General features: G+C 33.2%; 6 protein-coding genes and 2 long non-coding RNA genes across 9 annotated transcripts; 5 read left to right on the forward strand and 3 right to left on the reverse strand.

The window, feature by feature from the left end:
* Window positions 1-62: 62 nt before the first annotated feature.
* On the reverse strand, window positions 63-2966 carry LOC9308111 (cytochrome P450 86B1). The gene is made up of 2 exons (XM_002874068.2): window positions 1237-2966; window positions 63-772 (listed from the first exon to the last, which is right to left on the reverse strand). The coding sequence occupies exons 1-2, from the start codon at window positions 2491-2493 to the stop codon at window positions 350-352; spliced, it is 1680 nt and encodes a 559-aa protein (XP_002874114.1). The 5' UTR covers window positions 2494-2966; the 3' UTR covers window positions 63-349.
* A 639-nt stretch (window positions 2967-3605) lies between these two features.
* On the forward strand, window positions 3606-5978 carry LOC9310182. Of its 2 annotated transcripts, none has more exons than XM_021021716.1 (4): window positions 3606-3887; window positions 4239-4333; window positions 4468-4739; window positions 4866-5978. In XM_021021716.1, the coding sequence occupies exons 1-4, from the start codon at window positions 3858-3860 to the stop codon at window positions 5663-5665; spliced, it is 1197 nt and encodes a 398-aa protein (XP_020877375.1). In that variant the 5' UTR covers window positions 3606-3857; the 3' UTR covers window positions 5666-5978. The 2 variants fall into 2 exon arrangements, with proteins under 2 accessions (XP_020877375.1, XP_020877376.1); XM_021021717.1 differs by lacking the exon at window positions 3606-3887 and adding an exon at window positions 3898-3959.
* Window positions 5979-7038: 1060 nt separating this feature from the next.
* On the forward strand, window positions 7039-11566 carry LOC9308112 (serine carboxypeptidase-like 34). Its single transcript, XM_002871997.2, has 10 exons — window positions 7039-7556; window positions 9270-9380; window positions 9471-9566; window positions 9652-9744; window positions 9854-9942; window positions 10031-10351; window positions 10438-10574; window positions 10880-10972; window positions 11056-11161; window positions 11254-11566. The coding sequence occupies exons 1-10, from the start codon at window positions 7250-7252 to the stop codon at window positions 11401-11403; spliced, it is 1503 nt and encodes a 500-aa protein (XP_002872043.1). The 5' UTR covers window positions 7039-7249; the 3' UTR covers window positions 11404-11566.
* Window positions 11567-12249: 683 nt separating this feature from the next.
* Window positions 12250-12868, reverse strand: LOC9308113 (putative defensin-like protein 271). Its single transcript, XM_002874069.2, has 2 exons — window positions 12733-12868; window positions 12250-12476 (listed from the first exon to the last, which is right to left on the reverse strand). Exons 1-2 carry the CDS (start codon window positions 12803-12805, stop codon window positions 12322-12324), a joined length of 228 nt encoding a protein of 75 aa, XP_002874115.1. The 5' UTR covers window positions 12806-12868; the 3' UTR covers window positions 12250-12321.
* Window positions 12869-14897: 2029 nt separating this feature from the next.
* On the forward strand, window positions 14898-15980 carry LOC110227480. The gene is made up of 3 exons (XR_002331177.1): window positions 14898-15088; window positions 15567-15653; window positions 15735-15980. It is a non-coding gene; the product is annotated as an uncharacterized LOC110227480 (long non-coding RNA).
* A 4431-nt stretch (window positions 15981-20411) lies between these two features.
* Window positions 20412-21133, forward strand: LOC9310183 (serine carboxypeptidase-like 34). The gene is made up of 3 exons (XM_002871998.2): window positions 20412-20539; window positions 20623-20728; window positions 20821-21133. Exons 1-3 carry the CDS (start codon window positions 20427-20429, stop codon window positions 20968-20970), a joined length of 369 nt encoding a protein of 122 aa, XP_002872044.1. The 5' UTR covers window positions 20412-20426; the 3' UTR covers window positions 20971-21133.
* A 269-nt stretch (window positions 21134-21402) lies between these two features.
* On the reverse strand, window positions 21403-22021 carry LOC9308114 (putative defensin-like protein 271). Its single transcript, XM_002874070.2, has 2 exons — window positions 21886-22021; window positions 21403-21629 (listed from the first exon to the last, which is right to left on the reverse strand). Exons 1-2 carry the CDS (start codon window positions 21956-21958, stop codon window positions 21475-21477), a joined length of 228 nt encoding a protein of 75 aa, XP_002874116.1. The 5' UTR covers window positions 21959-22021; the 3' UTR covers window positions 21403-21474.
* Window positions 22022-23982: 1961 nt separating this feature from the next.
* On the forward strand, window positions 23983-25149 carry LOC110227798. The gene is made up of 3 exons (XR_002331467.1): window positions 23983-24233; window positions 24735-24821; window positions 24903-25149. It is a non-coding gene; the product is annotated as an uncharacterized LOC110227798 (long non-coding RNA).
* Window positions 25150-27865: the final 2716 nt, after the last annotated feature.

The following is a 27865-nucleotide window of genomic DNA, read 5'->3' on the forward strand; positions in this document are numbered from 1 at the left end:
AAATTGAATTCCAAACTGGTTATGTCATATTGCCTAATAAAAATATTATATACGCATAGAAATAAAATTAAAATTCCAAGTAATAAATTTATTATCATATTACAAGCCCCACCAACTAATTTCCTAACAACAACCCATAATTGGTCCACATATAAGTATAACCCATTATACTTCCTCCACATTTCCACGTACACATAAATCCATAGACTATACACATGATCTATAACAAAGTGGAAAAAAAGAAAAGAAAAAAAAACATACTTGAAAAATTCAAATAAACTAAAAGTAAGCACACAATCTTCTTAGATGATTAACTTAATCAATTAACAAATCTCAAAACATTAAAACACTAATTAATATAACCCTCATCAAAAGACTTGGCATAGTATTGATCTATCTCGGAGACACTCCTATTGATCAAATTCACCATCAAACCATGTTTCATGTACATTGTGAGTGCCAACTTCGGCTCCACCTTGTGACCATTCACCACCTTCACCTTGTACCGGTAAACTATTGCGGCCGCCGTAGATTTCATCTGATAATAGGCAAAATCTTTGCCTAGACAAAGGCGTGGACCGCCGTTAAAGGCCGTGAATTTATAGGCCGACTCACTCATGAACCGTCCGTCTCTTAGCCACCTCTCTGGCCTAAACTCACGACAGTCTTTTCCCCAAATAGCTTCCATCCGACCCATTGCGTAAATCGCGTATATAACCTTCTCTCCCTTCTTCAACATTGTTCCATCAGGAAATACGTCGTCTTCTTGAACCTGAATAAGCATAGAAATTTTAATATGTATGAGTTCGTTGTCAGATATTTCATGGGGAAACAGCAAAACATGACATTCTTATTGGTTACCAAGAAGTCAAAATGGTTGTTATTTTTTCTTTTTTAAAGAAGTGATTCTTTAAGATACTTGGATATATTAATTAGGTGTCTTCCCAAGAACTTCTACATTAACTTTGTCTGTTTACTGATTAGGTCACCTGTATAGAAACCAACCAGAAATAGGATTTTAAGAAATTCTTTAGCCCTTTTTCTCGTCGAAAGGGTTTTTTAATTAGTTTATACGATCCTATGTTACCAAGGGTTCATACGTATCTTAAAAAGAACTATAACCAGCAAGTGTTTAATTTCTAAATGTTATTTGATCGAGATTTAATCAAATTGGGTTTCTTGGAAAGCAGTTAATAAAAATTAGGTCAAAACAGAGCACATTTAGTTAAGAATTACCTCTTTGTGGTCCACAGGAACTGAAGGATACAATCTGAGAGCTTCAGACAAAGCAGCTTGAAGATAATCCATCTTCTTAATCTCTTCTGGTCCAAACACAGGTTCATAATCCCACTTCTCTGCATTTCCATGGTCATCTCTCTGCCTCAGAATCTTACACATCTCCACCATGATCTTCTCTTCGACCTCTGGATTCTTCTCTAGCAACCAGAAAAACCAGCTCAGAGCCACCGAAGAAGTATCTCTCCCAGCAAGTATGAAGTTTACACAGATATCACGAAGAAACTTGTCTGAGAAACTCTCTCCCTTCTCATCTCTCAGACCCATAAACACAGTTAAGAGATCCGATCTCTTTGTAGTTTCACCTTCAAGAGAGAGCTCTTTCTTCCTCGTCCTGATAACTTCTTCGGCGAAATCATCCACACCCTTTATAGATTCCTTTAGCTTCTTCTCTGTTCCGAAATTAAGATACCTCATGAACTTCCACACGCAAGTAGGCATGACGAATCTCACAACCGCTGCTTCAGTCGCATCCTCAAAGGCTTTCGCAAAGGGAATCACGGGTTGATCAGGACCAAGACATCCTGGATCGACTCCAAAAGCAATCATACATACATTATCGAATGTTAGCCTCAACAAGACGTCTTGTAGATCTATAGGAGACGAGCTCTTAACCGATGTCTCAAGAACAGGTAAGAGTCTCTTGTGCACGAGCTCAAACAAAGATTGAGTGGTTAATTGTCTGAATTTGGCTGAGTGAAACTCGATGCTCGCGGTTTTCCTTTGTCTCTGCCATGTTTCATCATCCGCATTGAATATTCCGTCGCCTAGGAGGTCTCGGAGATTGTCTCGGAAGTAAGAACCTTTAGGGAAGACAGAGAAACGGTTCTTGAGGAGATGCTCAACGTTTCTTGGGTCGCAGGTAATAGTGCTGTTGAGGCTGCTAAACCAGGGACCTCTGAATTGGAAAGTTCCGTTTTGGAGACAGAGAACATCGGATAGCCACTCGTATATGTTGCCTCGGAGGCCAAAAGCTAGAGAAGGAAGCATCCCGAGAAACGGCCACACAGGAAGACCTTGGTATTTCTTCTGACGCAAGGAATGTATAGTGACAAAGACAAAAAGGGCAATAAGGAGCTCAAGAACCTGAACATCTTTCAAGAGAAACAGCCTCCATGAAACCAGAGGGTCACCGGAGGAAGATGAAGAGAAGAAAACGTCATTGAAAGTGAGATTGTAAGAAGAATTGAAATTCATTGTGACAAAGAGAAGAGAGAGTGATGAATTCTCAGAAATGAAGAATTAAGAGAGATTAATAACAATGGAAGTCGTTAGTTAGCTAGTGGGTGAAGAATGTTGCATGAGTTTCTTGTGGGTGACAAAAAGCTTTGGCTCTCAGGAGAAATAGGTTTGATTTGGTGAGCAGACAAAAACTGTGAACTTTATATTCAAGTGGCTCTTGGTTCTCGTGTATATTATGTTACTTTTCTTTTACTATAAGTAGGGTTCTTTTGGGGTTTTGCTTCTGGTGTTGGGAATTTCAAAGGTCGAATCTTTTTTGGGGTTTAAATAAAAAAAAATAGGGTTTAGATTGTGTTTTTGACCAAAATTGTGAAATGGTTTAGGAAAGGAGATGAGAGGTTGTTGGCGATGGGTAACCTAAGTTAATACAATTTCTCTCCATTGTATATTTAGCTTTTTTGCTTCCGTCCACGTTTGCTTTTCTTTAACAAAAAATTTATGAGAGAATTAATGAATTGTATATTCCCAATAAACCAAATAAAATGTAGGTATCTAATATCTTTAGTATAGAAAATGATACTAATTCGTTGTTACCCAGTCGTACTAGAGATCAACTCAGGTTACTGGTACTCCTATTTCTTTGGATAATTGTAATGATATCTTTGGTTGCATTTTTGAAGAGTGACAATTGTACATCATTTCTATTGCATTTTTTTCAATGTGACCATGTACCGTGTGTGTTTATAAATTCAGCGATTTGCGATACTATTATTAAGTATACAAGATAGGCAACATGTTTTAACAGTTAGCGCATTGTTTTACATTTGCGGTTCAAATTCAGGTTGTACTCAAATGTATCTTTAATTTTTCAAATAAATTCGGGTTATTGGTTTTTTCTTTTTCCATAGAAAACATGAATCTATTTGTTAAACTATGTTTCGGTTTTTGGATCGAGTTTTTCAGTTCCAATTGGTTTGAATCGAATTGGTTCATTTAGATTGAATAAACATAACTTACGTACAAAGGACGTGGTTGCTCAACAATAATCCTAAAGTTAAATAACTAATTCACATTCATATAAGAAAGTTAGTAAACGGAAGAAAAAAAGACAAAAATATGGGAAAAGAATATAAAGAGGCCCTAGAAGCTCTGTTTTCGGCCCATTAGTAATAAATGGGCCCAACCATGGTACTGGAGGCTGCCCATGGGGAGGTATGCTACCGAGTAAGTAAGAACTAGATGCAGTCTTCTTCATCAATGGAGGTTTTTGATTCTTCGACCCAAGCCCTCGTGATTCCTGTCTGATGTTCTACAGTAATTTCTTGCAATCCTTGTAACAAAGAGGGTGGAGAATCGTTTCTAAGGAAAGAAAACTAAAAATGGCGACTCTTTTCAACAAATTTCAGCAGGTTAATGAATCTCTTGCTTCTGTGTTTGATCCTTTCGAATTTTTCCTCTCTGGCACGAGTTTCTAATACTGGGTACGAAGAAAGTATGAATCTTTTGTTCGGATTTCGTCTTTTCGATTTGCACCAATATGTTGGAAGAACTAAGATTAGAAGAAATGAAATTAGGCTGAAGGAGAACCGTAAAGTATCGTCTTTTGGTGTTAAATGTCTAATGAAGTTGCTCTTTTGATCAATTTTGTGGATTCACAGGATCATTTTAGTACTTAGGGATTTGCAGGGTTTTAGGATGAGGTTTTAGACAGTTGTGATTGAGATTTCGAATTTTCTTTTGCTGCTTTTGTGTGTTGGCAGGCTGTTGGAGTTCTTGCCAAGAGTACCACATTTGCTAAGAACCCAAGGCAACTCCAATTTGAAGCAGACGTTAACAAACTGTTTATGTATACCAGGTTGGTTTTTTTTTTTTTTTTTTTCTGTCTCAGAAGAGTCACACTCAATAGTCCTTAATTTGGCTCTAGCTGTTCCTTTTAAGTCATCATCAATACTTCTACTTTTTGTGCTCATGAGAACCAATTGTGTTTAGCTATTATCGGTTGGGACGAGAAGCTGAGGAGACGGATGCAGAGGAGATCATTGAGATGGCTGGTAAAGCCACTTTATCTGAGCAGCAGAAGCAAGTTCAAGAGAATATTCACTACCAAGTTGAAAACTTCTGCTCTTTGATGGATGGAATCCTTCTTCCTGATGTTAGGAATAACGAGTCGGGTTCACAATCAACAAGCCCTCCTCCTCGTAGAAGTGGTCTTACTTTCGCCATTGGTAGTAATAATGCTTTTCCAGCTGCAGATACGCCCCGTAAGTGTTTTACATTACTTGAGTCAATTTGTGAAGTTATTACTTGATATTTGTGAAGTTATTACTTGATGACTTGATGTTTTACATTACTTAGTTAGTATTCTAACTGATTCTTCTCCAGCACAGTTGTTCCCGAGACAAAGCCTTTGAAACTCAATGAGGTCTCACAGAGATTAATGGATCAAATGGGCTATACCCTCGAGATCAAACCATCTGTAATACCTCACAAAGACGCTGGTCAAGGTTGTTTCATCAAAGGCGAAGCAGATGTTGGAACCGTCTTAGCCTTTTACCCTGGAGTAATTTACTCTCCTGCTTTCTACAGGTACATTCCCGGGTACCCGAAGGTTGATTCACAGAACTCGTACCTCATCACGAGGTATGATGGAACTGTGATAAACGCTCAGCCTTGGGGTCTTGGGGGAGAATCTAGGGAAGTATGGAATGGGTCCTACACACCTGCGGTTAAAGCAAACTCCAAGGCCGCAGAAAACGGGTCAGACAGATTATGGAAAGCGTTGAGCAAGCCTCTCGAAGGTTCAGGTGAAGCAAAAGACGTTCTTGAAAGGAGAAATCCGTTGGCATTTGGTCACTTAGCTAACCACCCGGCGAAAGAAATGACTCCAAACGTTATGATATGTCCCTATGACTTCCCCTTGATGGCGAAAGATCTGCGACCTTACATCCCGAATATATCTTTTGGGGATTCTGGAGAAATAAAGATGAAGAGATTTGGAAGCTTCTGGTTTAAGACAGGGAGTAAAAACGGGTTAGAAGCTCCGGTTCTGAAGACACTGGTCTTGGTGGCAACGAGGTCGTTGTGTAATGAGGAACTATTGCTGAATTATAGGCTGAGCAACTCTAAGAGACGCCCAGATTGGTATACTCCGGTTAACGAAGAGGAGGATCGAAGAAGATGGAGCTAAACTACTTCTCCACTTCTCTTTTATTATTTTCTTGAAACTTGAAAGGTTCTGTTTCAAAACATGCTCCTCGGGTTTCTTTGGACTATAGCAGTGCGACGTCGTTTCGTCTTGGAAGACATTTTTTTATTATTTTGGTTTTTGATTATTCTTGGAAGACATTTTTTTAGTCTTTTATGGTGTTCTGTTGTTAGTTGTTGTTACATAGCCAATGTGCGCAGAAATCTTTGTTATTTGATCCCGAGGCTTCACGGACACTACGAACCTTGAGTTTCGATGTATTTTGCCTCTTCTTAGTAAGATCAAATTTGTAACATTTTTTAGAGTAAAAAAGTACAAGCAAAAGGCTCATAAATATATATTTTTTTTTTTGTTAAACATTCCACATTCACATTGTAACATAAATGCCTCGTGACTTCTTAATGAATATAGGTATGATATGAGTACATGTAGATGTAGCTACACTACTTCTATGACGTATATAAACAGAAACCGGATCTTTTATTACGCAATCAAAGTCGTAACATTCTGTTTTGTTATATGACGGGAAGGTATTTTTACTTAACAAAATACACATACATCACAATTCACACATTATATTATACTAAAAAAATTATTTATGTAGATCGGTCGTTGCTAATTTCAAGGGGGACGAACATGAGAGAGAAGTAAAACAGTGATTGGTCAAATCTCTCTTAAGAAATAATCTTATGAACCGTCCCGTCACTTTCTTCGCTCTGCTCTGCTCTGCTTTTTATTTGGATCCTTCTATTCCAATTCATTGACCAATCACTTCATTATCTCCAATTTTTCTAACATTTTTTTTTATATATATTATCTTGTCTTGGTTTATATTTCAAATTATATCAATCATAATACAAAAACGATATTGGAGACATAACACAAGTTGCGTCCGTCTGTACGTATTTTCTATTTATCTATAGTCTATAACAAAAAGAGAAATTGCCCATAAAAAGGGAAACTCAATTTCTAACAAACCTTTCTATTTTTATAAAGAGAATTTGCTACTATTATTACTAATATGAAAATAAACAAAATTTCTTGCTCATTTCACAATTCATATTTTTTAGATGTCTTCGTCTTAAGGAAATGGTTACAATACAATCATAATCATATAATTCCAAATAGAAACGATACTAAAGAGTAAAGACAGATCACAAGTTGCGTGTGTAGATATTTCACCTCTAGTGTAAACAAAAAGAGAAATTCATATAAATAAGGGAAGCTCAATTTTTATCAAACCATTCTATTAATAAAACTGCAATTATTAATTTATTCAAACTAATTAAAAAGAAAGAAGTTAAAATATTTTTATAAAAAGAAAGAATAAATAAAAATCTTTTTATCAAAAGAAAGAAATCCAAAATCTTTTTACTTTTTCCAGAATTTGATTTTTCTCATGTGTCTTATCTTATGAATATGGTTACCACCCAGTGAGACTACAGAGTGTTCTTATCTGTCTCTGAATCCATTCTCTCTCTCTCTCACTACATTATATAAACTTACACAGTCACTTCACAATTTCTACAAATTCGATTTTATTAAATTATAATAAAATAAAAAGAAATGGGTTCTCATAGTGTTGAGTTCTCTGTTCTTGTCCTATTTCTTGTGTCCTTTCTTCTTGGCTCATCATCAGCAGAAAAGCTGTGCAGTGACAACGACGGCGACAACGGTTGTTTCCGGTCTAGGGTTTTGGCGGCGCAACGAGCTGATCGAGTGAAGGAGCTTCCGGGACAGCCGCCGGTGAAATTCCGGCAATACGCCGGTTATGTGACGGTTAATGAAACACATGGAAGAGCATTGTTCTATTGGTTCTTTGAAGCCACTCATAATCCAAGCAAAAAACCTCTCCTCCTTTGGCTCAATGGAGGTAAATTAAACTAACTCACATCCACTCATTTTCCTTCTATGTACGTCTCTCGGTTAATCGTAAATTTATTAGTGTAAAAACTCATAGTGAAAGGATTAAAACCCACACAAAAAAAAAGGTGTAACATGCTTCGTGTGCATTTCATCTACTTGATATTGATATAAATATAGTTGATCCTTACGCAACCTTTTAATTCGATTTTTTTAGTTTTGAATATAGAAACTTTCATAAGTTTTTTTTGGTAACGAGTTTTCTGGACCAAAACCTCCCAAAAAATAGGAATTATGTTACGCAGCTATAAATTTACTACATTGTGTTCAGGGAAAATTAATTTAAATATCCATGACACCAATCAATATGAGGATATAATTAGACTACTTCAATTTAAAAGAGAAAACTACGCATCGGATAATTAAATAGCTTTAGAAATACATATACATTTTTTAATTAATGTTTATTAAGGGATTACAAAAACAAGAGGTTTCCTTTTAAAAACATTAATTACATGTAAAAGGAAAAATTATTCATGTACATATAATACATGTGTAATATTCATATACTTAATGCAGCTAAACTAAATTTAACGTGGATTAAAATAACCCATAAATAAATAGGAATGTATGTAGTCCTTTCACTTTTGTATGCATGGAGACAAAAAAGGTAACTGGGGGAGAATATTAGGTGAAGCTTCCTAATAGTAAGAGATGTATCTCATTTGGCACCATGTCAAAATCAATGAAACGTATGTGGTTAGTAGTTATCATCATCACCATCATGATGAGTTTTTCGTTGTGAAGTGGATTGGTTAAACTTTAATGTAATTTTGGAAGCTTGTAATGATTCCACATGCTTGTTAGTTGTTATTACATAATCCTATTTATGCTAGCCTTTATTCTCTTGTAGACTCATTTGCTATATATTTAAATTTAAAATCCACATATTTCAACGTTCCACCATGCTTTGTTTTAATATGTTTATGGTTTCTTACACATAATAAAAGATACTTGATTTTCAAGTCATTTTTATTCATATAGATAAACGAGGTATACAATCTAATTTGGATGAAAAAGTCATAAAACAAAAAAAAACTTAAATACATTATATTAAGTCTTTTTTTAGCATAACACGCTTGATGGTGAAAGAATTAAAGATAATTAGTAACTACATATGTATATTTTTTATACATACTGTATTAATTAATTGCATTCATATGCATGTGATGAATATAAAATTTATACTCCACATATTTAGGCTTTTATAGCTCCCGTGGGCTCATGTCGCCCTTTACTTTAATATTAAGGCACAGTAATTATTGACACAAAAGTTATGCATCTATATATTATCATCACCTATCAAGAAAAGTCAATTCCATGAAACTTAAACGGTCCTTCGGTCCATAAATCATTATGATTACAAACATTACACATGGTCCATGCACGTATATGCACGCCCTAAAAGTTTCTCAAGTTTGTTTTTATTCGTGTGTTTCTTGATAAAGGAAGTTTTTTTTTTTTTGGTTTTTATCATTATAAGCAACAAACCCCTTAAATAAAATGGACCCTATGCAATAATGCTGAATAGAAAGTAACATAGAGTAAAAGAGTAGGCCTAGATTACCTAAGTTTAATTTGGTGGTACTTCCAAATAATACCAAATAATGTATATATATTGTTATAGTAAATTGAGATTTCAATGGTGAAAATGTGAATATAGGACCTGGATGTTCATCAATCGGATTTGGAGCATCAGAAGAACTTGGACCATTCTTCCCTCAAAACTCGAGTCAGCCTAAACTCAAGCTAAATCCATACAGCTGGAACAAAGGTATATAACTATATACATAACTTTCTAAATATTCAAATAATTTTTTTTCTTTCTATCATTATAATGTTTTTGAAATAATGACATATGTAGCGGCGAATTTGTTATTCTTGGAATCGCCGGTTGGAGTTGGATTCTCCTACACTAACACAAGCCGTGATATAAATCAACTCGGCGACACCATCACAGGTTCGGTTATATAATAATATTAATTTTATTATAATGAACTATTAGTTTTTTTTTTTTGTGACAAGTAAACTGATTGATTAACCAGCGAGAGACTCGTACAATTTCCTTGTCAACTGGTTCAAGAGATTCCCTCAATACAAGTCACACGAATTCTACATCGCCGGAGAAAGCTACGCCGGTAAATTATTATTATTTTAAGTTAGAAACAGTACGATGTCGTTTCTACATGTGATATTATTACAAAACCAAAAAAAACAAACATTGCATACGTGTTTGCATGGAATTAGGCCATTACGTTCCTCAACTTTCGGAGCTCATCTACAATGAAAACAAGATTGCGCCGAAGAAAGATTTCATTAATCTTAAGGGTTTAATGGTCAGTTAAATCAATCCAATAATTATTAGTTGCACTTGCAAATTGCAATCGAGTGTTTTGATGATGACAATTTGAATTGTATATACAGATAGGAAACGCGTTATTGGATGACGAAACGGATCAAAAGGGGATGATAGAATATGCATGGGATCACGCGGTGATATCAGATGCATTGTACAAGAAAGTGAATCAAAACTGCGATTTCAAACAAAAACTTGTGACGAAGGAATGCAATGCGGCTTTAGATGAGTATTTTGATGTATACAAGATCCTTGACATGTACAGTCTGTACTCTCCGAAGTGTGTCCCCACCACCTCCACGAACTCCTCTACTTCTCATTCAGTCGCTGGAAACCGCCCCCTACCCGCGTTCCGTAGCGTTCTCCGACCCCGTCTCATATCTCACAATGTAAATTAATCATTCGGCTTTTGATCACTTAGAAAATCTTATTTCGTAACCAATTTGACTAACTGGTTTTAATTGATTATATACAGGAAGGATGGAGGAGGATGGCGGCCGGGTACGACCCATGTGCATCGGAGTATACAGAAAAGTATATGAACAGGAGAGATGTTCAGGAGGCACTTCACGCTAATGTCACCAACATATCTTACCCTTGGACTCATTGCAGGTATTATTAAGATGTTCAATCTGGTTTTCGGTTTGGTTTTTCAGATTTTGTTTTTCATGAAATATAAGAAGCTTATATAGTTTCGGTTTTCATTTGATTCCAAGGTATTGAGAAGTAATTTTTTTTCCCGGTTGCTTGGTTATGGTTTGTTCAAAGGAAATTGAATCAGTTAATGCATTGTCACACCTACATATATTAATACTACTCTTACTATCATAGTTTAACCAAGAGTGGTAAATGATTGATAGATAGGATACTACTTCATGTTCGAACTTTAACCAATGTATGGTTTACTATATGTGCAGTGACACTGTCTCATTCTGGTCTGACGCTCCCGCTTCTATGCTTCCAACCTTAAGAACACTTGTATCAGCGGGATTACGCGTATGGGTTTTCAGGTCTAACACCTACTCCTTGGCATTTTATGTGGTAATTTAAGTGAAAACAAGCGATAACAGGTTTAAATTGTTTGGTAAAATAGTGGGGATACAGATGGACGAATCCCAGTGACCGCAACCAGATACTCATTAAAGAAGCTTGGTCTTAAGATAGTCCAAGACTGGACACCTTGGTACACCAAACTACAGGTTTGGTTCCAAGTTACAAACTTTAACTTTTCTTCCAAGTAAGTGTGTGATTGACTCTAATTTTTTTTCTTTTTTTCTTCACTCGCCGTTAGGTCGGAGGGTGGACGGTGGAGTATGATGGGTTAATGTTTGTGACGGTAAGAGGAGCGGGACACCAAGTTCCGACATTCAAACCTAGAGAAGCTCTTCAGCTCGTTCATCATTTTCTAGGCAATAAGAAACTTCCTACATATCCCTTTTGATATATTCTCAACCCACAGATTTTATCATATTTATATATTTCTTAAGAAAATAATAAACAGATTTGAGCAAAACAGGCCATTATATTAGAATTGTATATATGATTTATCGCGTTTTACACGTTTTCCCCTGTTACTATGACCTCTAATTAAAACTCTCATGCTATCTTCATTCTTTCACAATTTAGCAGTGTTCTAAAAAGCGGTCTAGGCGGTCGCCTAGGCCCCGACTAGGCGCTAGGCTCTCATGCGACGCCTAGATAACCGCCTTGACCGCCTAAAATTATATAGATCTTGTTTAATATATTTTTTCAATTTCAATTAGAGTTTTATTTATATATATAGTTATAAATATTCATATATTGTTTAATATAAATATAAATAAATATTTTATCTAATTTTTATTTATAATTTCATAATTTTTAGTTTTATATAGATATTTTATATAACTTTTATATATAATATTATATTGATAATGTTTTATGTTATAAACGTCTAAACCGCCTAAAAAATCGTCTAGGCCCTGATTAGGCGTTCTAGGCGCTAGGCACTGGGTCACCGCCCGCTTAGCGCCTAGCGCTTTCTTGAACACTGCAATTTAGTCATCCAAACCACACAAATTTTAGCGAGACTTACCTCTATATTAATTGTCCGATTTTACCGCTAAACGATTGACATAAAATATATAACAAATAAATGTACATGACTCTTGTCCGATTCTCTCTTCTCTTTCGAGTTATCGTCATTGTTATGGCAACGAATTATCATTATATTTATTTCGTTTAAAGACAAGAATATGAAAACAATATTGTTACAGTTTATATGTTGAACAAAAAAAAATTGTTATAGTTGATATAATTCAAGTATCTTTTATTGATAGAACTTTTTTAAAAGTCGATTGTAAACGAAATTTGAATAGAATCACGATAAAATACAACAACATTGAAACGAATCTCTGCCTGGTACACACAAAGCATTGTTAAACGGTGGTTTGTTCACTCCACATGAGTCATAGCAATCTTCTTTCTTATGACATGGTCCTTTGAATTCACAATCTGAGGAAGCATCCATAATTCCTGTTGAATCCATCACAATATAAAAATATTTACTTGTTAAGTTATCACCATAGATATTTTTGTTATGTATAAAATGCCTATGATTATTACATATTTATATGCATATATTTTTGTCGACAATATATATTGTATACAGAATTTTGGTTCGGATAATTTCGCAGTGATAACACAAATACAAACATCTATCTAGGCTCAAACCTATATGCATATATGATTGAAAAAGCATATTCTTATTAGACAAGAAACAAATACTTACGAGTGGATTGAGCACTAACAAGGAAGGAAACGATGACAAAAAGAGCAAGAATGTGAAGTTTCATCGATGTCATCTTTCGATTGATTTTTCTACTATATAATATTTGATATAAGATCCTTTTTTCCTAAACGCTGAATAAACGAAGAAGAAGAACTATGGTTATTTTATACTGAACTTTTGAAATAATTTAAAATAATGTTACCTTTTAAAACTTTAATGACTTTATGCATGCTTTTAATAAATTGATTTTGATTTTGATATATTATTAAAAACATATATCCTCTATTAAAAGAGAGTCATTTAAAACAGAATCAAACTATTAAAAACATATATCCTCTATTAAAAGAGAGTCATTGTTGCTGATGTGGCAAACTCACAATTATTCTAACTTTTTTAATTACTCTATACTTATTACTAAACATTCTTATCTCCAAATCTTATCTATCTCAATTAGTCTAAATTTAATTTCCAAACACATTCAATAATCAATATCCACTAAAAATTATTTTTTTATAATTTACTGCATTGGTATTGATGTTACATTATTTTCAAGTTTCAAAATTAAACTAATAAAAAAATCATTGAAAAATTATTTTCTAAGATATTACTCTTTGAATAGGAGCCGGAAAAATTATGTTATAATCAATGAAGTAATTCTTTATTTCTTACTTTGTCAATTAAAATTATTAACATTTAATCTGATTTAGTTAAATATAAAAACATTTATACTTTTTAATATATTTAAATCAGAAAAATTCTTTTCTACAAGAAGAATCGTTAGAATACAAGCCAATTTACAATCATTTTTGTTAAAATAAAAATCAATATTTTGTATGTTTACATATTAATTAAAAAGAAACATTGCAAGTTTTTTTTGTTGCCTACGTGTATTGCGAAATTTGTTCTTAGTAATTTTGATCACAAAAACACTATAATGAATTACATTAAGATAAAAATTTAAATTAAACTCTACTTTATTAAAAAGTAGTAAAATATTCATTTTTCTATGTTCCGTGATATATATGCAAGTAATACTTACTTCAACATATATATATATATATATATATATATATATATATATATATATATATTATTAGGGATAATTTTATTTCACATTGTAAAGAATAAGAGATTTTGACTAGTATATAAGATATATGGGTTACTCCATTCATTGCCAATTGGTTTTGAGTTAGAAGCCCATATACTAATATGGTATCAGAAGTCGATCCATACATGTCTAATCCAATCCACCATCGGCCTGACCAAATAGTTGGCCCGCCGATCCATGACCAAGCATACCGAGATCAATGGCTAGAGCTATCATCTCGAAGGAGCGTATTAGGGATAATATTATCGCACATTGGAAAAAACAAGAGATATTGACTAGTATATAAGATATATGGACCACTCTATAGTAATTATTACTATCTACATAAGATATATTATTATAACTACATATAGAAGCAAGGTCGTGCTACCCAATTGGTGTAAAAGTCTTAACTATTTACTCGACATTCCCATTAAGTACCACGATACTAAACACATACAATATTTTCTTTCTTTGTTAAATTATCAATTAGTATATGTTACATCCATCTTTTTCTACAAAAATAAACTCAAAAAATTCAAAAAGAAATAGTATATACTGACAACAAAGTAAAGCTATGAGATACTTCAACCAGGACTGGCTCAAAAAAATTAAGAACCCTGAGCTGAAAAAAACAATTAGCCCTAATTTCTTATGTATATATATTAAAAAAAAATTTTGGACTCTAATTTTAATAAATTTAGTTGAAAAAAAAAGACAAAAAGATTTTGGACCATGTGCATGAGCACTCCCCGCACATGGGGAGAGCCGGCACTAACTTCAACATAACATCAACATCATAACTAGGCCTGGGCATTTTCTCCGAAACCCGAAAACCCGACCCGACCCGACCCGAAAAAAGAGGTTCGGGTACGGTTTCGGTTAGAATCTATAAACCGAACGGATAATATGATTGATTTGCAGCGGGTTCGGTTTCGGTTCGGGTGTAAACCGAAACCCGATCGGTTAACCGGCCATTTATTGTATACACATATATATAAGGATATGTGTAGTTAAGAGAAATAATCATATATTCATAAACCCAAAAATATCGAGACTTGAGAGCACATATCTCCTGTTTCCGATATTCTCTCTGATTTTCTAGATTGCTTTTGCCGTTTCCACTTCTCCACTCCATTGATTCGTTTCTCATCTTAAAGCCTATATAAACCCCAAATTGGCAAACTGGAAACCCTAAATCCCCTAAACGATTCACGAGAAATAGCTGCTAAACCTACTCTATCAGCTTCTTCGACAAATCAATCGTCGGTTTGTGTTTCTCCTTTCTCGTATTCTCTTATTCAAACTTTGTAATTCTATCATTTCTGTGTTTAATTTATTTTGTATTTCAGTTTCTTATGCATCTTAGATTGATAGAGCTTTGTAATTATGTCATTTATGGGTTTCAGTTTCTTATGTTTAACAATAGGTTTGTGAATTGTGACTTTGTGTGAATGTGAAGTTGTGTAATTGTGAAGTATGTAGCCGTAGGAATCTGTAGTATGTAGCCGTAGGAATGTAGCCGTAGGAATCTGTTCTATTTTCTCGATTATGTTGCTCACTTATCAATCTATCTTCTCTGTTCTCTAATTGAGACAACGTAGATGCATCATTTTTATTGAGAATTTGAGATTTTCGTTTTGTTTAGTGTCATTAGTCTCATTTGAAATTGTTTAACTTTTTGATTTTTGAGACTGAGCTTGAATTTAACTTTTACTTGTGATATTCTTTGATTGTTGCATTGCAGATGGGTTCTTCTTCACCTCCTCAACGACAACAAGATGAATATCAGAATCAGAATGATGATGAATCGGAGAGAAGTGAAGATGATGTGGTGACTTGGTGAAAATGTCTTATGTTCTTGTTTTGTATTAAGTTGTTATCTTATTCTTTAACATGCTTTTTATCTCTATAGATCCTTCGACATTGGGATTTTGTAGCTTCTGGATGAAGACTCATTAAGCTTGTATGGAAGTGAAGTGATTCTGGATTGATTTTCTTTTTTTCTCTCTAAACTATTAGCTCTTATGCTCTCTCCCTCTTTGGTACTTTGCATTATGGTTTTTGGATGTTGGAATTGTTTCTAGGTTGTTTTTCTTTTTTACTCTAAACTCCTTATTCTCTCTTTGTTTGGATTTGAATTCTGGTTGTTCTAATACTCTTATACTATGCATTTCTTCTTTAGTTTTGAATTGATTTTTGAATTCTATTTCTGTTATTTGTTATTGAATGTTCGGGTATTTCGGGTTTTGTATGGTTTACTCGGGTTAGTCTGGTTTAAAAACCGACCCGAACCGATCCGAATTGTGTTTCGGTTCTACACCGGGTTCTATATCAAAATTGAAAACTGACCCGAAACCGATTGAACCCGAACCGAAACCGATCCGAAAACCAGTCGGTTCCTAATTGGACTGTTGGACGAACAGATTAGTCCAAAATGATGTTCTTGTCGTATGTTGGTTATAGAGTCATAATTCAATAAACATATGTTTATGCTTTGTTAGATTTTTCTTTTTCTTTCTTCAATTCAGCCCAACAATAATTAAAAAGTCATTCTATGATTGTAGCCCAATAAAAAAAAAACATTTACAAATTTAGAATATAAATTTTTAGAATAACGATATAGGCAATCTGTCTTAGCATTACAAAAACGAGGATAATACAAAAATTTTAAAAAACAAAGACAAGAGACAATGAGTACAAAAAATTTCAAATTGTTTATTCCTTTAGTTAGCCGTGGAATGTCGTGGAAAATCTCGTAGAGCTCCTTTGATTGAGGCTTCAAAGTAAGTGCTTTAATCAACTGTTGTGAATACGAAGCAAATGAAATTTTTTTAAAGTCCAGATCTAGAACTTGTTGCAGAGCAATTAAGAGAGCCATAGCCTCCGCCATCAGTGGAGAGCTCACATGTTTCTTCGATTTAGAGAGGTAATCAACAAAAATCTAGCCAAAACCCGCATCGCGAGAGTCCTCACGCCAGGCTGCATCCGTGAAACGCACATGCCCATTCTTTGAAAATCGCATGGATTCCATTTGTCTTCAACACGTACATGCACATTATTTTAAAATCAAATGGATTCCATTTGCCTTGCAAATTATTTACTTCTTACTTATTTATTTATTCTTCTCTTTACATTTTTTTGTAGGTCTATTATTGTTTGGGTGAATTTGCGCAGAGACAAAAACTAGATATAAAATTAGATAATTGACAATATGTGTTTTCGGTAATGGGTTTAAAGTTCAGCTTAATAACGAAAAAACCACACCTAGTCTGTCTCTGAGCGTGGAGAAATGTTTTTGACTTTTTAAGGCATTGAAAAAGCACATGTAATAAATGTTCACCAGTTGACAGAAATAACGAAGTGACGGTTATTAAATGCAATCGATTTTATTTGAACTTTATCTAATTTAAATCTGTAACGAAAAATGTAAAAAATTAACATAGTTGCATGGACACCCAATAAATTGTTTTTCAATTTTTTTAAACAACTAACCCAGTTGCGTGGATATCTAGAAATAATTTATATGATTTTGACATTTATATACAGATAAACAAATACATAGAGCGTTAGAAATAATTACAGTGTTAAATTGTTCATTCTATGTGTACATGTAAATACATATGTAGAACATTTTTAATATTTGTATACACGTAAACACATACATAGAACGTTATTAATATTTGTATACATATAAACTCGTATATAGAGGGCTATTAACATTTGTATATATGTAAACACATAGAGCGTTATTAATATTTGTATATCTGTATACACGATACACCCGATGGCTTACCGTTTCAATGATGATAATGTTTCGGTGCCGCATTTAGGAAAAAAAGCAAGACTTTATATTTCTGCTTTGCTAGAGTGTGGTTGAACAGTTACCAGAAATGTTATCGGCGGATGAGACTTATAGTTCATAGAATGAAAAGGCGGGATGATGAACACGAAAAAAAAATAGACATCCAAGAGTCGGATAGTTATAACACTAGTTAGATATAACATGTTTTATCATCTCGAGAACGACAAAAGTCAATGGTTTTGTCTCATGCAATGAACTGATTCGGAGTCCAAATATCAGAAGCGCGTAGGAAAACATCGAAAATCGATAGAAAATGAAAAGACAGTCAATTTTATCTCGCCAAACTCGGTTTTCCGACGAGATCGCCGATTAAGATAACCCCACAGACGTTGGCTTACCGAGATAATAGTGCTAATTCCTCCTGTGGGACAGTTTGATGAAAGAAGTTTGATGAAACAATAATCAGAGATGAACTGAGAGTGACGAGACTTAGGATTTACAGTAGCAAGGGCGGGATAATGAAGAAGAGAGGGAGAGAGAGAGAGAATACCCAAAAGTCGGACTGCAAAAATTAGTAGACAGCTATAATACACTTCAGTTCTCGAGAATGCCAAAATTTATTGCCTTTGTCTCACACAATAGGATGGACTTTGGTACACAATGCATAAGCGAGTGGAGTTAAAATTGGGCAAAATAGAAGCTAAAATTAGTGTTGTTCTAGGTCTTGTGTCAGTTTACCAAAAAACTAAATACTTTCCCAAATAACGTCTCTCACCTAATTATGTTTTTTTGTTTTAAAAGTTAAAACAATTTTAGGAATCGAGAATAGTTGGCCTCGTTGTCGTTTAGATAACTTTGTTTATCTAAGGAAATATAAAGAAAGACAAAATTGATAGAAACAAAAAGTGATGTATATAAACAAAATACATGAATTTAATAAATTAAATTGCATAGACATAAAAAAAAAAAACACTTGGGCCAAACTAAAGAGAATAAACTGGTAGAAAAATAACTAATTAACAGCTGACAAACTAACTGCCGTTGTTAAATTCAAAATCATATGTTGTGCGGCTGCAGTTAAAAACTCGGCTATAGGCTATAGGCTCTATGGTTCGGACTTGCAACTCTAACGTCGCGATGTAATCGACTAATTGGTCTTATCATCTTAAAAGTTAGGTATTGAGATTTTCCGGTAACCCGGATCTAACCGGATTAAAGTTTTCAATTAAAATATTAGATGTAACCATGTGTCTGATCTAAAATTGTTTATAAAAAATTTCTAACTCTATTAGAAAAAAAATCTAGACATAAAAATATATTTGTTAATATATTCAGAAAATAGAAAAATTCATTATCCTATAAATATATTTTTTTAGTATATAAATTTTTTTAAAGATTTGCTAATTCATATAATCATGAGTCATGACACATATCAAATTAAACATCAGATATCACCATATATCATATCTAAGTTTGTTAATGTATATTTAAAAAAATTGCAAAAGTAGTTTTATATATTAAGAAATAAATTTTGTTAATTAATTAAAAAAAAGAACTAAAATTTCTTTATCCTATCTCAAAAATCCTTATTATATAAAAACTTGATTTCTCGAAGTTACTAAGTCGGGTTTTGTGCAAAAAAACTCTCAAACTCGCCCATTTTTGCAATATTACCCTTCATCTCCGAAAAGTGCAGATTAATCCTACGAAATCCAAAATAATACGCAATATAACCCTTATATGTATATTGTAAACGTTTTTCCGGTCATATATATTAGTTTTCTAAAATTCTAAAAAATAGAGTTGAACTCTCTATCGCGAGGGCTTCGATTTGAAATATTATTTGTCAAAATTTTATGAACTTGACAGTAGCGAATAAGGATTATTTTGCGTATTATTTTGGACTTCGTATGATTAATCTGCATTTTTCGGAGATAGAAGGTAAAGTTGCAAAAATGGACGAATTGAAAGTTTTTTTTTGCATAAAACCTTACTAAGTCACGTGATTGCAAGACATGTCAATTAAAACATCAGCTGTCTAGTCTAAATTTGTTTACATATTTAAGATAAGCATCAGCTGTCTAGTCTAAATTTGTTTTTATGGCAGAATGTGTTTGGATCGATGTTACTAAAGTTTTAAAATACATTAACTCAGACGCTTGGATGAAATCTTCATTTTACTATTTTTGTCTACACTATTATTATTATTAGAGATGTGGAATTAGACTAATTAAATTAAAATTGTATGAAGCAAAAATTGTTCTAGTTAATAATACTTACAAAGAAACAACAAAATAAAGCTTTTTATTTTGTCATCCGAAATTAATTAACACTCAAAAAGTTATTCCTAAGGAATGTTGTTTATATATGTGATATGACGCGGTTCTGTACGAACTTTTCGTGCCAGAGAGTCCGTTTTGACATTAGCTCTACGAAAAATTAAAGATAAAGAAAAACTTGAGAATTCTTCCTTGTCGCTCTGAAACATATCTTACCCTTGGACCCATTGCAGGTATTATTAAGATGTTCAATCTGGTTTTCGGTTTGGTTTTTCAGATTTTGTTTTTCATGAAATATAAGAAGCACATATATATAGTTTCGGTTTTCATTTGATTCCAAGGTATTGAGAAGTAATTTTTTTTCCCGGTTGCTTGGTTATGGTTTGTTCAAAGGAAATTGAATCAGTTAATGCATTGTCACACCTACATATATTTATACTACTCTTACTATCATAGTTTAACCAAGAGTGGTAAATGATTGATAGATAAGGATACTACTTCATGTTCGAACTTTAACCAATGTATGGTTTACTATATGTGCAGTGACACTGTCTCATTCTGGTCTGACGCTCCCGCTTCTATGCTTCCAACCTTAAGAACACTTGTATCAGCGGGATTACGCGTATGGGTTTTCAGGTCTAACACCTACTCCTTGGCATTTTATGTGGTAATTTAAGTGAAAACAAGCGATAACGGGTTTAAATTGTTTGGTAAAATAGTGGGGATACAGATGGACGAATCCCAGTGACCGCAACCAGATACTCATTAAAGAAGCTTGGTCTTAAGATAGTCCAAGACTGGACACCTTGGTACACCAAACTACAGGTTTGGTTCCAAGTTACAAACTTTAACTTTTCTTCCAAGTAAGTGTGTGATTGACTCTAATTTTTTTTCTTTTTTTCTTCACTCGCCGTTAGGTCGGAGGGTGGACGGTGGAGTATGATGGGTTAATGTTTGTGACGGTAAGAGGAGCGGGACACCAAGTTCCGACATTCAAACCTAGAGAAGCTCTTCAGCTCGTTCATCATTTTCTAGGCAATAAGAAACTTCCTACATATCCCTTTTGATATATTCTCAACCCACAGATTTTATCATATTTATATATTTCTTAAGAAAATAATAAACAGATTTGAGCAAAACAGGCCATTATATTAGAATTGTATATATGATTTATCGCGTTTTACACGTTTTCCCCTGTTACTATGACCTCTAATTAAAACTCTCATGCTATCTTCATTCTTTCACAATTTAGTCATCCAAACCACACAAATTTTAGCGAGACTTACCTCTATATTAATTGTCCGATTTTACCGCTAAACGATTGACATAAAATATATAACAAATAAATGTACATGACTCTTGTCCGATTCTCTCTTCTCTTTCGAGTTATCGTCATTGTTATGGCAACGAATTATCATTATATTTATTTCGTTTAAAGACAAGAATATGAAAACAATATTGTTACAGTTTATATGTTGAACAAAAAAAAATTGTTATAGTTGATATAATTCAAGTATCTTTTATTGATAGAACTTTTTTAAAAGTCGATTGTAAACGAAATTTGAATAGAATCACGATAAAATACAACAACATTGAAACGAATCTCTGCCTGGTACACACAAAGCATTGTTAAACGGTGGTTTGTTCACTCCACATGAGTCATAGCAATCTTCTTTCTTATGACATGGTCCTTTGAATTCACAATCTGAGGAAGCATCCATAATTCCTGTTGAATCCATCACAATATAAAAATATTTACTTGTTAAGTTATCACCATAGATATTTTTGTTATGTATAAAATGCCTATGATTATTACATATTTATATGCATATATTTTTGTCGACAATATATATTGTATACAGAATTTTGGTTCGGATAATTTCGCAGTGATAACACAAATACAAACATCTATCTAGGCTCAAACCTATATGCATATATGATTGAAAAAGCATATTCTTATTAGACAAGAAACAAATACTTACGAGTGGATTGAGCACTAACAAGGAAGGAAACGATGACAAAAAGAGCAAGAATGTGAAGTTTCATCGATGTCATCTTTCGATTGATTTTTCTACTATATAATATTTGATATAAGATCCTTTTTTCCTAAACGCTGAATAAACGAAGAAGAAGAACTATGGTTATTTTATACTGAACTTTTGAAATAATTTAAAATAATGTTACCTTTTAAAACTTTAATGACTTTATGCATGCTTTTAATAAATTGATTTTGATTTTGATATATTATTAAAAACATATATCCTCTATTAAAAGAGAGTCATTTAAAACAGAATCAAACTATTAAAAACATATATCCTCTATTAAAAGAGAGTCATTGTTGCTGATGTGGCAAACTCACAATTATTCTAACTTTTTTAATTACTCTATACTTATTACTAAACATTCTTATCTCCAAATCTTATCTATCTCAATTAGTCTAAATTTAATTTCCAAACACATTCAATAATCAATATCCACTAAAAATTATTTTTTTATAATTTACTGCATTGGTATTGATGTTACATTATTTTCAAGTTTCAAAATTAAACTAATAAAAAAATCATTGAAAAATTATTTTCTAAGATATTACTCTTTGAATAGGAGCCGGAAAAATTATGTTATAATCAATGAAGTAATTCTTTATTTCTTACTTTGTCAATTAAAATTATTAACATTTAATCTGATTTAGTTAAATATAAAAACATTTATACTTTTTAATATATTTAAATCAGAAAAATTCTTTTCTACAAGAAGAATCGTTAGAATACAAGCCAATTTACAATCATTTTTGTTAAAATAAAAATCAATATTTTGTATGTTTACATATTAATTAAAAAGAAACATTGCAAGTTTTTTTTGTTGCCTACGTGTATTGCGAAATTTGTTCTTAGTAATTTTGATCACAAAAACACTATAATGAATTACATTAAGATAAAAATTTAAATTAAACTCTACTTTATTAAAAAGTAGTAAAATATTCATTTTTCTATGTTCCGTGATATATATGCAAGTAATACTTACTTCAACATATATATATATATATATATATATATATATATATTATTAGGGATAATTTTATTTCACATTGTAAAGAATAAGAGATTTTGACTAGTATATAAGATATATGGGTTACTCCATTCATTGCCAATTGGTTTTGAGTTAGAAGCCCATATACTAATATGGTATCAGAAGTCGATCCATACATGTCTAATCCAATCCACCATCGGCCTGACCAAATAGTTGGCCCGCCGATCCATGACCAAGCATACCGAGATCAATGGCTAGAGCTATCATCTCGAAGGAGCGTATTAGGAATAATATTATCCCACATTGGAAAAAACAAGAGATATTGACTAGTATATAAGATATATGGACCACTCTATAGTAATTATTACTATCTACATAAGATATATTATTATAACTACATATAGAAGCAAGGTCGTGCTACCCAATTGGTGTAAAAGTCTTAACTATTTACTCGACATTCCCATTAAGTACCACGATACTAAACACATACAATATTTTCTTTCTTTGTTAAATTATCAATTAGTATATGTTACATCCATCTTTTTCTACAAAAATAAACTCAAAAAATTCAAAAAGAAATAGTATATACTGACAACAAAGTAAAGCTATGAGATACTTCAACCAGGACTGGCTCAAAAAAATTAAGAACCCTGAGCTGAAAAAAACAATTAGCCCTAATTTCTTATGTAGATATATTAAAAAAAAATTTTGGACTCTAATTTTAATAAATTTAGTTGAAAAAAAAAGACAAAAAGATTTTGGACCATGTGCATGAGCACTCCCCGCACATGGGGAGAGCCGGCACTAACTTCAACATAACATCAACATCATAACTAGGCCTGGGCATTTTCTCCGAAACCCGAAAACCCGACCCGACCCGACCCGAAAAAAGAGGTTCGGGTACGGTTTCGGTTAGACTCTATAAACCGAACGGATAATATGATTGATTTGCAGCAGGTTCGGTTTCGGTTCGGGTGTAAACCGAAACCCAATCAGTTAACCGGCCATTTATTGTATACACATATATATATATAAGGATTTGTGTAGTTAAGAGAAGTAATCATATATTCATAAACCCAAAAATATCGAGACTTGAGAGCACATATCTCCTGTTTCCGATATTCTCTCCGATTTTCTAGATTGCTTTTGCCGTTTCCACTTCTCCACTCCATTGATTCGTTTCTCATCTTAAAGCCTATATAAACCCCAAATTGGCAAACTGGAAACCCTAAATCCCCTAAACGATTCACGAGAAATAGCTGCTAAACCTACTCTATCAGCTTCTTCGACAAATCAATCGTCGGTTTGTGTTTCTCCTTTCTCGTATTCTCTTATTCAAACTTTGTAATTCTATCATTTCTGTGTTTAATTTATTTTGTATTTCAGTTTCTTATGCATCTTAGATTGATAGAGCTTTGTAATTATGTCATTTATGGGTTTCAGTTTCTTATGTTTAACAATAGGTTTGTGAATTGTGACTTTGTGTGAATGTGAAGTTGTGTAATTGTGAAGTATGTAGCCGTAGGAATCTGTAGTATGTAGCCGTAGGAATGTAGCTCTAGGAATCTGTAGTGTGTAGCCGTAGGAATCTGTTCCATTTTCTCGATTATGTTGCTCACTTATCAATCTATCTTCTCTGTTCTCTAATTGAGACAACGTAGATGCATCATTTTTATTGAGAATTTGAGATTTTCATTTTGTTTAGTGTCATTAGTCTCATTTGAAATTGTTTAACTTTTTGATTTTTGAGACTGAGCTTGAATTTAACTTTTACTTGTGATATTCTTTGATTGTTGCATTGCAGATGGGTTCTTCTTCACCTCCTCAACGACAACAAGATGAATATCAGAATCAGAATGATGATGAATCGGAGAGAAGTGAAGATGATGTGGTGACTTGGTGAAAATGTCTTATGTTCTTGTATTGTATTAAGTTGTTATCTTATTCTTTAACATGCTTTTTATCTCTATAGATCCTTCGACATTGGGATTTTGTAGCTTCTGGATGAAGACTCATTAAGCTTGTATGGAAGTGAAGTGATTCTGGATTGATTTTCTTTTTTTTCTCTCTAAACTATTAGCTCTTATGCTCTCTCCCTCTTTGGTACTTTGCATTATGGTTTTTGGATGTTGGAATTGTTTCTAGGTTGTTTTTCTTTTTTACTCTAAACTCCTTATTCTCTCTTTGTTTGGATTTGAATTCTGGTTGTTCTAATACTCTTATACTATGCATTTCTTCTTTAGTTTTGAATTGATTTTTGAATTCTATTTCTGTTATTTGTTATTGAATGTTCGGGTATTTCGGGTTTTGTATGGTTTACTCGGGTTAGTCTGGTTTAAAAACCGACCCGAACCGATCCGAATTGTGTTTCGGTTCTACACCGGGTTCTATATCAAAATTGAAAACTGACCCGAAACCGATTGAACCCGAACCGAAACCGATCCGAAAACCAGTCGGTTCCTAATCGGACTGTTGGACGAACAGATTAGTCCAAAATGATGTTCTTGTCGTATGTTGGTTATAGAGTCATAATTCAATAAACATATGTTTATGCTTTGTTAGATTTTTCTTTTTCTTTCTTCAATTCAGCCCAACAATAATTAAAAAGTCATTCTATGATTGTAGCCCAATAAAAAAAAAACATTTACAAATTTAGAATATAAATTTTTAGAATAACGATATAGGCAATCTGTCTTAGCATTACAAAAACGAGGATAATACAAAAATTTTAAAAAACAAAGACAAGAGACAATGAGTACAAAAAATTTCAAATTGTTTATTCCTTTAGTTAGCCGTGGAATGTCGTGGAAAATCTCGTAGAGCTCCTTTGATTGAGGCTTCAAAGTAAGTGCTTTAATCAACTGTTGTGAATACGAAGCAAATGAAAATTTTTTAAAGTCCAGATCTAGAACTTGTTGCAGAGCAATTAAGAGAGCCATAGCCTCCGCCATCAGTGGAGAGCTCACATGTTTCTTCGATTTAGAGAGGTAATCAACAAAAATCTAGCCAAAACCCGCATCGCGAGAGTCCTCACGCCAGGCTGCATCCGTGAAACGCACATGCCCATTCTTTGAAAATCGCATGGATTCCATTTGTCTTCAACACGCACATGCACATTATTTTAAAATCAAATGGATTCCATTTGCCTTGCAAATTATTTACTTCTTACTTATTTATTTATTCTTCTCTTTACATTTTTTTGTAGGTCTATTATTGTTTGGGTGAATTTGCGCAGAGACAAAAACTAGATATAAAATTAGATAATTGACAATATGTGTTTTCGGTAATGGGTTTAAAGTTCAGCTTAATAACGAAAAAACCACACCTAGTCTGTCTCTGAGCGTGGAGAAATGTTTTTGACTTTTTAAGGCATTGAAAAAGCACATGTAATAAATGTTCACCAGTTGACAGAAATAACGAAGTGACGGTTATTAAATGCAATCGATTTTATTTGAACTTTATCTAATTTAAATCTGTAACGAAAAATGTAAAAAATTAACATAGTTGCATGGACACCCAATAAATTGTTTTTCAATTTTTTTAAACAACTAACCCAGTTGCGTGGATATATAGAAATAATTTATATGATTTTGACATTTATATACAGATAAACAAATACATAGAGCGTTAGAAATAATTACAGTGTTAAATTGTTCATTCTATGTGTACATGTAAATACATATGTAGAACATTTTTAATATTTGTATACACGTAAACACATACATAGAACGTTATTAATATTTGTATACATATAAACTCGTATATAGAGGGCTATTAACATTTGTATATATGTAAACACATAGAGCGTTATTAATATTTGTATATCTGTATACACGATACACCCGATGGCTTACCGTTTCAATGATGATAATGTTTCGGTGCCGCATTTAGGAAAAAAAGCAAGACTTTATATTTCTGCTTTGCTAGAGTGTGGTTGAACAGTTACCAGAAATGTTATCGGCGGATGAGACTTATAGTTCATAGAATGAAAAGGCGGGATGATGAACACGAAAAAAAAATAGACATCCAAGAGTCGGATAGTTATAACACTAGTTAGATATAACATGTTTTATCATCTCGAGAACGACAAAAGTCAATGGTTTTGTCTCATGCAATGAACTGATTCGGAGTCCAAATATCAGAAGCGCGTAGGAAAACATCGAAAATCGATAGAAAATGAAAAGACAGTCAATTTTATCTCGCCAAACTCGGTTTTCCGACGAGATCGCCGATTAAGATAACCCCACAGACGTTGGCTTACCGAGATAATAGTGCTAATTCCTCCTGTGGGACAGTTTGATGAAAGAAGTTTGATGAAACAATAATCAGAGATGAACTGAGAGTGACGAGACTTAGGATTTACAGTAGCAAGGGCGGGATAATGAAGAAGAGAGGGAGAGAGAGAGAGAATACCCAAAAGTCGGACTGCAAAAATTAGTAGACAGCTATAATACACTTCAGTTCTCGAGAATGCCAAAATTCATTGCCTTTGTCTCACACAATAGGATGGACTTTGGTACACAATGCATAAGCGAGTGGAGTTAAAATTGGGCAAAATAGAAGCTAAAATTAGTGTTGTTCTAGGTCTTGTGTCAGTTTACCAAAAAACTAAATACTTTCCCAAATAACGTCTCTCACCTAATTATGTCTTTTTGTTTTAAAAGTTAAAACAATTTTAGGAATCGAGAATAGTTGGCCTCGTTGTCGTTTAGATAACTTTGTTTATCTAAGGAAATATAAAGAAAGACAAAATTGATAGAAACAAAAAGTGATGTATATAAACAAAATACATGAATTTAATAAATTAAATTGCATAGACATAAAAAAAAAAACACTTGGGCCAAACTAAAGAGAATAAACTGGTAGAAAAATAACTAATTAACAGCTGACAAACTAACTGCCGTTGTTAAATTCAAAATCATATGTTGTGCGGCT

This window comes from Arabidopsis lyrata (assembly GCF_000004255.2).
Source record: "Arabidopsis lyrata subsp. lyrata unplaced genomic scaffold ARALYscaffold_6, whole genome shotgun sequence".
Classification (NCBI taxonomy): domain Eukaryota; kingdom Viridiplantae; phylum Streptophyta; class Magnoliopsida; order Brassicales; family Brassicaceae; genus Arabidopsis; species Arabidopsis lyrata.